This window comes from Vicugna pacos, chromosome 10 (assembly GCF_048564905.1).
Source record: "Vicugna pacos chromosome 10, VicPac4, whole genome shotgun sequence".
Taxonomy (NCBI): Eukaryota; Metazoa; Chordata; class Mammalia; order Artiodactyla; family Camelidae; genus Vicugna; species Vicugna pacos.
Genome location: NC_132996.1, coordinates 772534 through 786298, shown reverse-complemented (window position 1 = coordinate 786298; position 13765 = coordinate 772534). Strand labels below are relative to the sequence as shown.

The 13765-nt window shown below is 40.7% G+C and overlaps 1 protein-coding gene across 1 annotated transcript in view; it reads right to left on the bottom strand.

The window, feature by feature from the left end:
• Nucleotides 1-13765, bottom strand: part of LOC140698890 (uncharacterized) — a 99951-nt gene that overhangs the window by 47984 nt on the left and 38202 nt on the right. Inside the window, exons 5-6 of the mRNA XM_072970749.1 lie at nt 13626-13735; nt 12162-12285 (exon numbers count right to left, since the gene is read on the bottom strand). Of these exons, the coding sequence (XP_072826850.1) occupies nt 12162-12285; nt 13626-13735 (234 nt within the window). The remainder of the gene's footprint in view (nt 1-12161; nt 12286-13625; nt 13736-13765) is intronic.

Genomic DNA, 13765 nt, shown 5'->3' with positions numbered 1-13765 from the left:
ATATGCATACATCCCAGTTTTGGCTAGGTTTCCATCACAAGATCTTCATTAAGGAGCTGTATCAAGAAGTTTAAAGAGGCTATTCTTACATCTGAGTGGAGGAGCCTGCAAAAAGTTGAATGGCTTTGAAGAGAGAGTTAACTAGGGACAAAGAAGTTGCAGGTCCTAGTCAAAAGTGTCATGAGGCAAAATGTTCTCCCAAGGCTCAGTGTGGCTTATGAACACGGAGTCGGCGGGGAGGAGGTGACAGGCAGTGAGTAGGGTGAGTGATACGGGTTACGCTCCCCCAGCTGGGGAAGAAAAGGTTTTTTCCAGTTTTCCAAACAATTTCTTACTACCTTTTTCTATTATTGTCACATACTATTTCCAACGAATTAAGCATATCAATGTCAGTCATTTGGGCCACTTGGGAGAAGCTACACGATGCCATTCACAGGGATGGGGCATGACAGCCACACCAGTCTAGATTGAAAGAACAGTCGGGGTATTTGCAAGGTAATCACGGGCATGCAGCAAACTCCCCAGCTTCAATGACCTCATCTCAATGCTGGGGCCAAGAAAACTACCAAGCAAAGTGCGTGATGATTATGGCCAACATCTGTTTACTAGGTAAGTGCCCGTGAAAGCTGCCGCTTAATGGGGAATGAGTACGATCAACGAGGCCCTGTCTACCTGGCCACACGCGCCCTGCCTTCCTGCCTTGGTGCAGCAGCAGAAATTGTTTAGCTGAGATGAACACCCCCAGAGCAGCCTCGACGGGAAAGCTCCCAGCTCTGCACGGCGAGACGTGTTCCTTTCCTTCTCAGAGCTGATCACAATTTGCTGTCGTCTGTTTTTATGTTTATCCCTTTTGTAACTGTCTCTCCTTCGGAGTTTTTGCTCAAGCAGCACAGGGCCAGATGTGTCTTGCGGCCTGCCGGATATTCTGGGCAGGGAAACAGCCGACTCCATATCTGGCTCTGGTGCTGAACAGAGAGGGCAGAAGGCCCAGGGGGCCATGCTGAACCGAGGCCTCTGCACCCAAAATTATGGTCTGATTTTGGGCAAATTATACAGTCTTTTTACCATGAGATTCCTCATCTGTCCATGAAAATAACTGTCCATGGCACATAGAATTACAAGGATTATAGGAAATCACCAAATTCATAACCTAGCCAAGGGGCTACAAGTGCATCCTCAACAGACAAATGCTGCCTTTACGGCTCTGACACATGCTAAGCGGGGCGGCCCCACACAGTGAACACTGCTAAGTGCCAGTGGGTTAAGTGCTTCATGTGTGCTATAATACTCTTTAGATCTTACAACAATCCCAGGGTGAAACGAATGTTATGTCCATTTCACAGATTCACCAACAGGTTAAGAGATTTTGAATTCTATTTCAAGGCCCTATGGTGAAGAAATGGCAATTTAAACCGGAATCTGGGCCCAGGCCTTGGCTCCATGTCTCTCCAATCCACCTGACCACTTGCCTTTGAATTCCACCTCTCCAATACACAAGTTTCAGCCGGCCAGCTCTTAAATGCAATTTGTGCAGTTTGTCAATGTTGGTTAATTACCATAAACTGTTCTCAGAAACCACTACAGTAAAGAAAGGTGGACTTAAGGAATTCTGCATTGCGTTCTCCTGCAATGTGCAGGATCCCTTTCCTACACCTCCAAATCCAAGTGTATGCTTCCTCCCTGTTTATGTTTGCACACGGCTTATTAAAGCAGAAGGTACCTGCAGTAATTCCATCTCGGTTGCTTTCCAAGGTTGCAGATTATCCATAATCAGTCTGTGAACGAAAATACTACAATGTGAATGAGAATACTGCAACCATGACAGTAAACAAAGAATACTGAAACCAAGTCATTAAAGGCTGCCGCCACCCCCCAGCTAGGACAGGCCTGCAGCCCAGCTGCTACAGCAACTCACAATGGTGTCGTCTGAGCAGACTCAGAATAAGAAAGGACAGGCTACTGGCCCGAGATAGCTAGGTGCTTGTCTAAAAAATGAATTCAGTGAGTCCAAATATTTGCTTCCTCTCACACATACAAAAGTACTAGATTCTTGAACTTGAGATACCTGGCTTTCTTTAGATAACAAGCAATCTTTTATTGTTCCAACAACCTGGTCTTTGTTGTAAAGCTCCTATATATCCTAGCTCTGCCTCAACCTCTTGGGAGCAGTCCCTCAGAGAGTTCTGACAGGCTGTCATCCCGGCTCGAGTCCTCCCGCCAAATGAAACATAACTCTTAACTTTTAGGCTGCACATGTATTTCAGTCAACAGTTTTGGACACCATGAAGCACCACAGCAGATTTCTCTCCACCTGAACTCTCCAAGTAACCGGAGCCTTGGTACCAGCAGTGGCCCTTTGTGCCCATCCACCTCCTCGGGGAGTCCAGATGAATTTGGGTGAGTCTCTCTAGGTTCTCGGATCTCACATATTGGTTGATGATCCTAAGTTTATCTGGCGGTGTATCCAGGTACGTGGCCCTCCAGTTGAAAGAACCTGAGGTGAATTACCCACCCAGTGGAGACATATTGGGTGGGGCCTGGTTGAAAGATAACAGGAAATATCCACCTTGAGGATATGTCCAAAGTGGGGCTGGTGGAAACATATGAGGAAAATACTCACCCAGTGGAGACATCCTGAGTGAGTCCAAGTTGAAAGACACTGGGTTCAGGACTGAGTGGTTAGGTAAGAGTCTGGTCTAATATTTTCCTCAATTTGGTTACCTCCATTGAATTTTTCAGGATAAAAGTAAAACTCTTATGAGGAAACTTTCAACTCCAAAATTCGGACCATCCTCCTGGCTGGTAACAGCTTTCTCGGGTGACAGAGAATCTTCCAGGAGTGGTAGACACAAAGACTTCATGACACAGAGTTGTCCCTGTGGGAAATCTTACTAGCAAATTTATTCTGAGAACCCGACCTTACAATGGGGAATAGAACTTTCAAAAAAAAAAATAAAGAACAGAAAAGAAAAGAAAAAGAAATGACAGATTGCCAGTCTCCAACTATTACCCCAGCCAGGTTTATGTACATACAAAATTTACAACATTAATTGGGAATAAGAAAAAAAAAAACTCACTCTGAAAATAACTAACCAGGCCTGATAAAAACAATTTTGGCATTCTGAACTTATAAAAACAAAATCCCCTTTAGGGGTAACTTGGATTTCTCTTCCTGTGTCCTTGAAATGTAAATGTTTTATCTTTCTCTGGGTGTTTTAAGTGTGTGTATGTATGTATATGTATGTTTAGTTTATTTTTTAAAGGAAACCTTGGACTCCACCATACAAAAGTTTCAAGTATTGTGTACATATGGTGGCCACGCAAATAAATTGGGATTCTAAGCAATTCTTTGATAGTACCAATTTTCAGATATTTTGCCATCTTAAACTTTGTTGCATCAGCCTGGACCACAAAGGCTTTTAGCTTTTGGAGAGTAAACCTTTGAATTTTATTTAGGCAACACCCCGACTCTCATGTGGAAGGGCCTCTTCATCTTATTGGTTTAAAATCACTATATATATATTATATTTGTATATAAATTGACGGCCATATGATGGATTTTTTAATTTGGAAAACTTTTTAATTGGTGAAAGTTTAAAGAGATCTCATTATAAACAGTTGTTTTATGGTTTCTATTAAAATCAAGTTTAAATGTAGAAAAATATATCTAATGGTTAACCTAAGAACTTAGTTAAAAAAATAAAACTGGTTTGAAAAGCTACGTTTGTGTTTTCCCTTTCTAATAAATGTTTCTAGATATGCTAATAAAAACTTAGAATTATTAATGTTAATTAGGTTGAATAACTGGAAAAATGATTGTAAAAATGTCGAAAAAAAAATTAAGTGGCTTATCCCAAAAGGATAAATATTTTTATATGGTTATTTTGAATCAAATACATAAAATGGACATTTTTGGATTTACATACAGGGTTTTGATACTACACAACGTAAAGTTAAAAAAAAAAGGGCCAAAGAGTTCACCTACTCCCCCCCAAGACTAAAGTTCAAACAAGCCCATTTTACTTACCACAGTTTGAAATATATGTATATATAGACTGAAATACTTGATCAATAATTGGGATAACAGACCAATTAATGAAATTAAAAACTGAGAAGTGCCTAAGCTCTTTGGCTGAAACTTGGGCATCCTAGAGACTTCTATAAAATTATATACAATGCACACACACACAAAAAAAGGTTTCTGGCACTCCTTCTAGAAATAAGAATTATTGATTAAACTTAATAAATATAAAAATTAAAGGTATAAGATTTAATAAAATTGAGATAAAAGTTTGTGAAATTGGTATATTTAAATGGTCTTTATACAAAACTTTTGCTTATGTTGTGGGATACGTATGTTTAAGAGGAAAAACACTTCCCCTTCTTGGTATTATAAGGCTAGGCACATATCTGTCCCTCTGAAAATATTAATTGAACAAATTAAAATAAACCAATATAGTTACATAAGCCGTCCAATATAATGTAAAACTAAAAACTAATTTGAGTGGCTAATAAAAAAATACAGGTTTACCCTGGGTTTAACTTATAACACAAGGAAAAGAGATCTTACTAAATGCCTTATGCAAGTTTTGGAAGACATATTTAAGTAAGCCTTAATGTTTTAAAACATGGAATTCTTTGTTTACAGCTCTTCTCACTGATACAAAAATGCCATTTAAGGAGATAAAATACGGCATGGGTGAGAGAGCAGTTCTCTGGGGACCTGGAAGACAGTGTCTTTGTCTTGCACATCAGAAATATAAATACAACAAACAGTGACCTAGGACTGAGTCTAATTAGCTCAACGAAATAAACCTTAAGGCCAAGAAATTTTTGGCATATTAGAACTCAGAACTCTGAAGGGTCCTTCAGCCTTTGTGAAGAAATTTTAACTGTCTGTTTCATAAATAGTAAGCCTTAGTGATTTGAGCAAGCAAATTCAGCTTACTCCAACTATTATTATACCTATCTTATAAGTAAGTTTTAAAGTGAAGCTATGAGATCTCTAGCTTTTTTCTGATTATAAGCCTGTGTACACATTATAGAAGTGAGATATTTCTACTGCTAAAGAAAAAAAATTCAAAGTCATAGAGCTCTGCTTAATTGACGTAAAAATATAAGAGCTTAAACATTAAGTATTTTTAAAATAACAACTGAACAAATTGACTTTCAGCGTCATGTGAAATGGAAAATATTCAATATTAAGATAATATTTGATATTGTTTAGTTTAAGTATGTTCTAATTAATATAGACAACTTTAAAGTCATCAATATTATGTATAATACCTTTACTGTACCTAGGTTTAATGAAAGTCAAATAAGATCCTGTTATATCTGTTGCAGATTTGTCAAAAAAAAAATAAAAGTAATGTGCTGTGGTAAAATTTTAATTAAATTAAATGCAAATGAGATGAGAGCTTTGGGTAAATATTTAAAATATATTTTTAAAATGTATGTTTAAGATAATCTCTAAGTGTTTGGTATCTTTAAATTCTAGTGGTGTGCTAAATTAAGTTAAATGACAAGATTTTATTAAATAGCTATGCCATTTTCAGATAAAATAACATTGAAATACGAATTACTTCACATTTGACTTCCTCTTACAGTGAAACTAAAGGTGTTTAGAAATATTAATAAATGGCTGGTGCCACACTGAAATAGTCTCTATTAGTAAGGGAATGATCTCAGTATCCTAGGAAAGTAATATAAATGCGTAAAGGAAGATGTAAGAATGGAATAATACTTTGTTAATGAAAAATAGTGACTTTCTCCTGAAGCTGGTTACCTCTGAATGGAAGACAAAATAAGGGACACACTAATATAAGTATAGAAAGCTGTGGAAGGCTTGTGGAAAAGGAACCCTGAGGGAAGAGTTTTGTACATGGTCAGAATTGGCTAAGTTTAGAAACAAATTGGGCAACGTAAATGAATCTTAGAAGTTAGCTGGAACAAGATTAGATTTTGTTTTCTCTCTGTTAAGAGGAAAAAATTTTCTTAAAATATTAATCCACCTTCAGTAACAGATTGTAAAACTTCTTATACCACTTAGCTGATCTGTTCTGCCTTTACATTTGACATATTTTCTTGTTAATGAATTAGTACTAATTTACAGTGATCTATATGTTTATCTGATCAAGTGTTCTGAAATCTTTCAAAAAGCTCCCCAAATATAAAATTCTAATTAATTAAATAAAAATTAATTTAATTAATTAAAATTCTTTTAATCTCCAGTTAAGTTTGGGATGCTACAGAAGGCCCCTGAAACATCCCAAAGAGAGATTTTTAACTATAAAGTTTCATTTGGCATTTTAAATAACATGGAATTGTCAAATGAATCATAAAACTTCTAAGGTTATATTGAATGAGAAATATTATTAATATAGGTATTGTAGAAATTACATGGACTCCCTAAAATTCTGGCATATCTGAAATGTTACCAGTGATAATTATGGGTATAGTGAACAGGTTTCTTTATTGATTATAGTGTAACGGTGTTTAACCATGCTTTTAAATCTTTTGTCATTTATAGACAGTTAATTGTTTTCTTCTGATGGTTTTGCAAAATGCTTTCTCTTCAAGGAGATTTACTGATTTCTAATAAATTTCACACTACAGCACTGAACTAAACTGGGTAAGAAATTTTAAAGTTCTAATGAAAACTCTCATTAAAAGAATTAGTTACATGGGACTGATTAACCTGCTGAATATGGTTATAATTTTTGATATTGTTTGAAATACTACTGGCTTTTAACCTGTTTCCCAGACGTAAAGAATCTCTTCTCCTTAAGCTAGTTATGGTTCACAGCAATTTGATAAATTATACCTATGTAATCACACTTGGAACACTTATCTTTTCTCTCTATCTGATCCCTCAAGAGACTAAAAACACTTAGGTCCCCAGTGGCTCTATCAAACAAATTAGGGAGATCATCTCCTAACAGATATAGGAGTATAAAGATATTTTAAGGATTTTAAAGAGAAAAGAATTTACCTAAATCTGTAAGGCAGAAACCCATGAAAAGCCTTGACGTGTCTTTCTTGGCCTTAGCAAACCTTAACATTCTACCCTGAGACTCCGTATTAAAACTTCCAACACAGCCAATTTAAAAAAGCCTATATGATCAAATAATCAGACTTAACTTGTAAAAAATTAATCTTGATTTGGCTATATTTGAGAAAACTGAGGGTAACTTAAGAGAGAAAATAAATTATATTTTAGTGGATATTAAATTCTAGTTTTGTTAATTGAGGTCCATATTTACTAAGACACTTCCCAGATCATTCCTTGCTGTTATGTCACATTACTGTACGGTTTAATTGAATTATGAAAAAGATACTCTAGGTTTGTTTCTGAAGCTCAGAAATCTATCCTTGGGTAAAGTTCCAATGCCCCATGACCTGCAGCCAGGGGTTATACATACTGCAACAGGCATGACTTAAAGAACTGTCTCCAACCTGAATGGAAGGACCCTTTTTCAGGTACTCTTTACCAGACCATACACACCAAAGCTGAAGGAAACGGAGTCTCCGATTCATTTCCTATCTGAAACATCCCCTGCACTGCACTGGCCTATCGAGTGCTGCTCCCCTGAAAACAATGCCCAAATGGAGAAAAAGCTACCAGACCAGGATGAGAAGAAGACGACATCTGAGCTAGACAGCTGACCCAAGACACCGGACCAGGACTGTATACCAATTACTTTGATAATTTCTCCAACTTTTGATTATGAACTATTCCACTTGTTAAGTTTATGATAAATTACCTATGTCTAGTACTTCTGTGTTACCTTGGTGGGTTTCCCTACTCCAAGGCTCTAACTAGATAGCCCTCAGAAACGTTATTCTAAAAAGAATTTATAGTTCTGTTTAGGCCACTGTTGATCTTACAAGGTGGGAGATTTCAACTGGCCAATTAATACCTGCTCTGACCCTGACCATAAATATGAACTTTCTCATAGGATCAAACTCAGAAACACAAGCAAAATTTTAACCCAAAAATACAACTTCTCGACTATTAAATTCTTACTCGTGACTTTATTAACGTTACTAGCTGTATTACTTATATCCTGTCTATTTTATAAAATTGTTGTCTGTTACAATTCCCAATGTGTAACTAGGCCCACAAGATTGATGATGGCTAAACATCTTGAAGAAACAGATAAAATTTATAACCCTGAATAAAATAAATATAATAGTGTGATTCTAGGTATGGGAATGAGCAAAGATGGGTAAACACTTTCTGTATCATAATAGACTAGTAAGACAGGTGATCCAGAGAACTTTTAGTATCAACAGGGCCTGACAAAAAAAACTAACACCTTGAATGGCAACTCAGAAGATTCTTCACCTGAACTAGGAATGAGCCAACCTAGCACCGTGGGACAAAATTGGTCATGAAATTTCTCTCAAAATATTGGTCGAATTTAGGACCAAGTGGGAGCACTGTGAATGAAAATACTACAATGTGCATGAAAATACTGCAACCATGACAGTAAACAAAGAATGCTGAATCCGAGTCATCAGCGGCTGCTGCCAACCCCCAGCGAGTACATGCCTACAGCCCGGCCTCTCAGCCACTCACAGTGGTGCCCTCTGAGCAGACTCAGAGTAAGAAAGGACAGGATACTGGCCCTAGATAGCCAGGGGATTGCCAAAGGAATGAATTCAATGACCCAAATGTTTGCTTCTCACCATACATAGAAAAGCAGTAAATACTTGAACTTGAGATATCTGGTTTTCTTTAGATAACAAGCAATGTTTTATTGTTCCAATTACCTGGTCTTTGTTGTAAGCTTCTATATATCCTAGCTCCTCCCCTACCTCTTGGGAGCAGTCCCTCAGAGTGATCTGAGAGGCTGTCATCCCGGCTCGAGTCCTCCAGCCAAATAAAACAAAGCCCTTAACATATAGGCTGAACGTTTATTTCAATGACGTTCCAGAATAGACACAACTCATCAATTCTGTAATGGAACACACTGAATCAGGAACCAAAGCGTGTTTTAGTCCGGAAAATCTCCGGGTTCCTATTTCTTCCTGTCATTATACAATCCCTCTAGAACTCATTAATTTGCTGTCTGCTCCTCTGGCAACAAAACTCGGAGAAGACTCAACTCAGCAGAGCGCCCTGCTGGGGAGAACACCCCGCAGAAGCACTGCAGGCTGCCTGCCCTCCTGCACGCTCTGCTGACACTTGGTGTCCCCCGTGGAGACCAGGCCAACAGAGCTGTTCATAACAGCTACAAATTCGCACTCGTTAAATAAATCATTTTATTTTATATGATATTTTACATATATACCCATCTCTGAAAACAGCTTTGCAGAAGCTCAAATCTTCAACATCAATCCCCAAAGGCAAATCCGGTCCCCAAAGGGAAACAAGACTTAAGACGACGCTAAGGCCTCCAAAGTCCTCTCAAGGACCGTCAACCAAACTGCCTGCAGGTCTGCAGCTGCAGGCTGTTACATGTCTGCTTTTAAAGCAACCCCTTCCTGCCCTCGGGTATTACAGTGTCCCTCTACGCCCTCCTGTCTCAGAGTAAAAGCAGCCATTGCAAAACCTTGCAGGGAAGCACTGACAGGAGTCGACAAAGAGGATCAGAGCTAAGCTAATACTTCTGATGACACGACCTTGTCACTGTGTCACTTTACAGATGAAGATATATATATAGAGAGGTGGGGTGATATTGCTTAAAGTCACACAGCTAATAAGTGGCAAAGTCTATAACTCTGCTCTTCCCTTCGGCGTGACGCCCCAGCTGGGACGCCCACAGGGTTGTCTCATGCCTGCCTGAACAATCCTCTCCTGTCACTCATAACCCACCACAGGGTCTGACCCTAGCCTGCCTTTTCAGCATCTATTCCCTCCAGTCTCTCAGGAACAAGGCTGTTTGGGCCACTGTATGACTTCCGGCTCCCGGAAACATCAGTGCTCATGCTGGTCTTGCCTGTGCATCCGGCCCGCTGCTCAGAGGCTCTTCCTCCCCTGCAGGAGTACATTTCCACTCTCCGCAGGGACACCTCCTCAGGGGAGCCCTCTTCTCGCTCTCAGCACGGCAGGGCCACATCCCGAGCTGCCCCATTAGGACAGTGTGCGCCCAGGTCTGTTAATCAGACCAGCAGCATCAGAGCCAGGGATTATGCCCGGGCTACCCTGCAAAACTACTGCCCGCCACACAGTCCCCAGCCAGCAGGTCACCTGTAAGTCACAGCAAGTGCCCCACCCAATCCAGAAGCCTCTTCATTTGCCAGCATCGCTGATGACTGGTTTCCAAACTTTGGTCAGTTTCACACAAAACAGCACCTTCAACTGTGAAGCAGAGGGTTTCGCTTCTGCTCCCCATCCTTACTGGTAATGTCAAGGAAAACAAAGAGGCCTTTTCTCAACACTTTTATAATGACACCCTCCCACCCACAATATTCATATGCTCAAGAGTTTGGATCCACGTGATTTTCTTTCCCTTATGATAAGCGGCTCAAAACACTGCGGGATTCCTTCTATTTAGAGGGTATTTGTACTCAGTTTATCGGCTTTAATCTGTTTTTGTCTCTCTTCAATATCCCTAGCAGTTGCCACCTCTTACTCCCTTCAGCAGCCTCCCTCCCAACATCTACTCTAGGAAATCAGCTGTGATGAGGGGCCCTGGGGCAGTCACAGACGATGCAACTAAGGCAAAGAGAGGGTCCATAATTTGCCCGAGAAGATCAGCTTCAACCCCCAACAATGTGTGTCACGTCCCTGTGTTTAACTCTTATGCTAAGCAAGATAACTTTTTGTAGATTATGGTTATAAACAGATGAGGTATAAAAATACATACAAGGACACACATCTACTCTAAGATGCTCACTAACTCCACTATTTTGTTTCTACTTATTTCTATTAAAAAATATTAAGAACCTCTGCAGTCAGTATAGCAAAATGTTACTGGGCTTTAAATCCAGAATATAGAGGTTTTAAATGTGTCATTACTCATACTTATTTGTATGTTCACAATACAAAATTATTTGAAAGTCCCTCTCACCTCCCCCTACTCACTACTGGCTCTCACCTGAGCTCCCAGACCACACATCTAACAACCTTTCACTTTACCCAAAGCTGAACTCATCAGATTTCCGCAGAACTCCCTCTGCAGCTTTCCCTCCTCAGAGCACAGAAGGACCATCATTTACCTCATTAATCCACCCAGAAACCTGGGCCTTACTCCATCCTACATTCACAGCCAGCCTTCATCCTTTCCTTTTTACCATCTAAACATGCCTTCAATATGTTCGCTTTTAAACACTGACCGTCCCACCGCTCAAGTGGAAGCCACCAACACTGCCCACCTGGACTCACGAGTCTCCTAAGTGGCCCCACAGCCGCTCTCCCCTACTTGAGACAAATGGGACTGTGCCACTCCCGCGCTTTTTGGACTCTTTTAAGACCCACTCTTCTTAGAAGAAACTCCAAGTTCTTCACCAGGTGAAAGTCTTTGCCATGAAATTGTCACCTCAGGGAGGGCAGGACCCGCCCTCTCCCCTCGGCCCCGCCCTCTGGCAGAGCATCAGCTTGGGAGGACCTGCTGAGCTACACCAGCCTGTATTCTAAACCTGGTCTGAGTTCTTAGCAAACTGCTTCAATTATCCATACAATTCCAAGGTAAATTAGAAAGATTTTAGATGTTGAGCTAGACTATTGATTTTGGGATTTTGCACTAGCAACCTGCAAGGACATGTTCTAAAGATTCTGTCTTCTTAAAACCACACCCAGGTTAAAGGAGTATTTGTGGAATGTCTTCGGAGGAAAAGGGACTGTACTTTTACAGGCTTTATGTTTTATAACATGAACAACCCGGACAGGGTCACAAATGGAACCGCCTCACAAGTGACAGAAGACAGGTGAGAGGCACAAAGCAACAGGTTGCAAAGATGGTAAGAGCAAACATGATTCTCCAACCCCCCCAAAAATTTTTGAAACAACCAAAAATTCTGAATTTTAAAAGTAAAAGAGTATCATATAGAGAAATGAAATAAATAATGCTCTTCATCAGGGTTTCAAGATCTCACTCCAGAGTTTTTAGCAGGCCATACTGAATCCTAGCACAGAAAAATCAAATGGACTTGTAGTGAGAAAGTTCCAGGAAAACTGCAGTAATTCCTCCACTTGTGTAAGGACATACACTCACCTGCTGAAGGTGAATGTAAACCGCATTCTGGATAAATTCGAAAGCTTCCAGGCTCCGCTTCTGGATGCCAAGGACATGGACAGCTTGGAAGCATGCTTCTAACTCAGTCATCGGCATTTTTACACTGCAGGGGAAACGGAGGCACCCAGTCAAGAGCAGAGATGTTCCTGTCGTGTCTCACAGGCCGTGCCTCGGGGATTCAGTGCCCTGCAGCAGCCCGGCCCCAGGCAAGGACCAGCAGCGTTTTCCACCCAAGCAGGAGGGGCACTGTGCTTGAGAAAGCCCATCTCCGATGGGGGCAAGAGGGGCTGGTGGGGTTCAGTGAACCTATAAATGCCCACAGAAATATGCCTGCATTCATTCAAGTGATGCAAACAACTGTAGCAGGCTATTTAACAAAATTTCAATTGTCAGTGGAAATTTTGCCATTCCTTTCCGCTTGTCCCCTGCACTCTGAGACAGGCTTAGGCTCTCTTACACCTGCAGCTCTGTGCAATTGTTGTGAAGTCATTTTACTTTACAGATACCACGGTTCTGCCCAGGGTGATATCCAGCCCAGAGAGGTGGCCCAGGCCAATTTAAAGCTATGTGGCTTGCGTGCGGGGGCAATTACAGGAGCTGGTTCTGGAGCCAGGCCCCTCCCCACCTCTGCTCCCCTCTCTCCCGAGGCCCCGCTGCCAAGCACTCAGGCTCCGTGATCTTATGTCCTACTCTTCTACTCTACTCCAAACCCTTTTCCTTTTGTTTTTTTCCCTAATTATTCCCAGCTGGAGTGATTTTTCAATCTCAATATCTGAAAAAAATTCCTGCAGCCGAAAAAGAGGTCTCCAGAGGTCAATGCCCATATGCTGGTTCCTGAAGAGAGCCCCTGGCTACGGGGACCCTCACCAACACTCACGGGGCATCAGAGATGTTGCAGGGTCGGCCACCCCCTACAAGAGTTTGCTGTCACCCCAATGCCTGCACAGCATCCCTGCTCACAAAATATAGTTGGTACACTTATCGGTTATTAAGAAGCAAAAATACAAAATTGCTCGTATTTCTTACTAATATTATCTATGAAGCTGGAAACGGAATTGTAATAAAATGTACAGTTTTTACCCTATGTTAAATCTGTTCCTTTGAGTTTAAACCTGTGCCCTGTTTCCTAGGCTCAGACTTGGTAGCTCTGCACCATTTGAAAAAGAAAGTTGCCTTTAGCCTGAAATCTGCAGGAAAGCCTATTCTCCTGGCCCTGATCTTTAAAAATGTTAGCTCATCTGCACTTCTGTAGAGATGGCAAGTTGCATAATAGAGAATAGCCTTTGTTTTTTTGGAGGTTTTACAGGGGTACCATGATTTGATCCACATGGACAGCTGCAAGAACAGCGGATGCAAAGGACAAACAATTCATAAAGCAAGAAGTATGCAACAACCAACCACAACCCCGCCCCTTTTTAGTATAAGAGGAGACTGAATTCTTACTTGGGGAAGATAGTTCTCCAGGACATCAGTCTGCCGTCTTCTGGGTCTGCCAGCATTGCAAGTGAAGTCACTATTCCTTGCTCCAACACCTCATCTCCCGGTTTATTGGCCTGTCATGTGGCGAGCAGAACGAGTTAGGA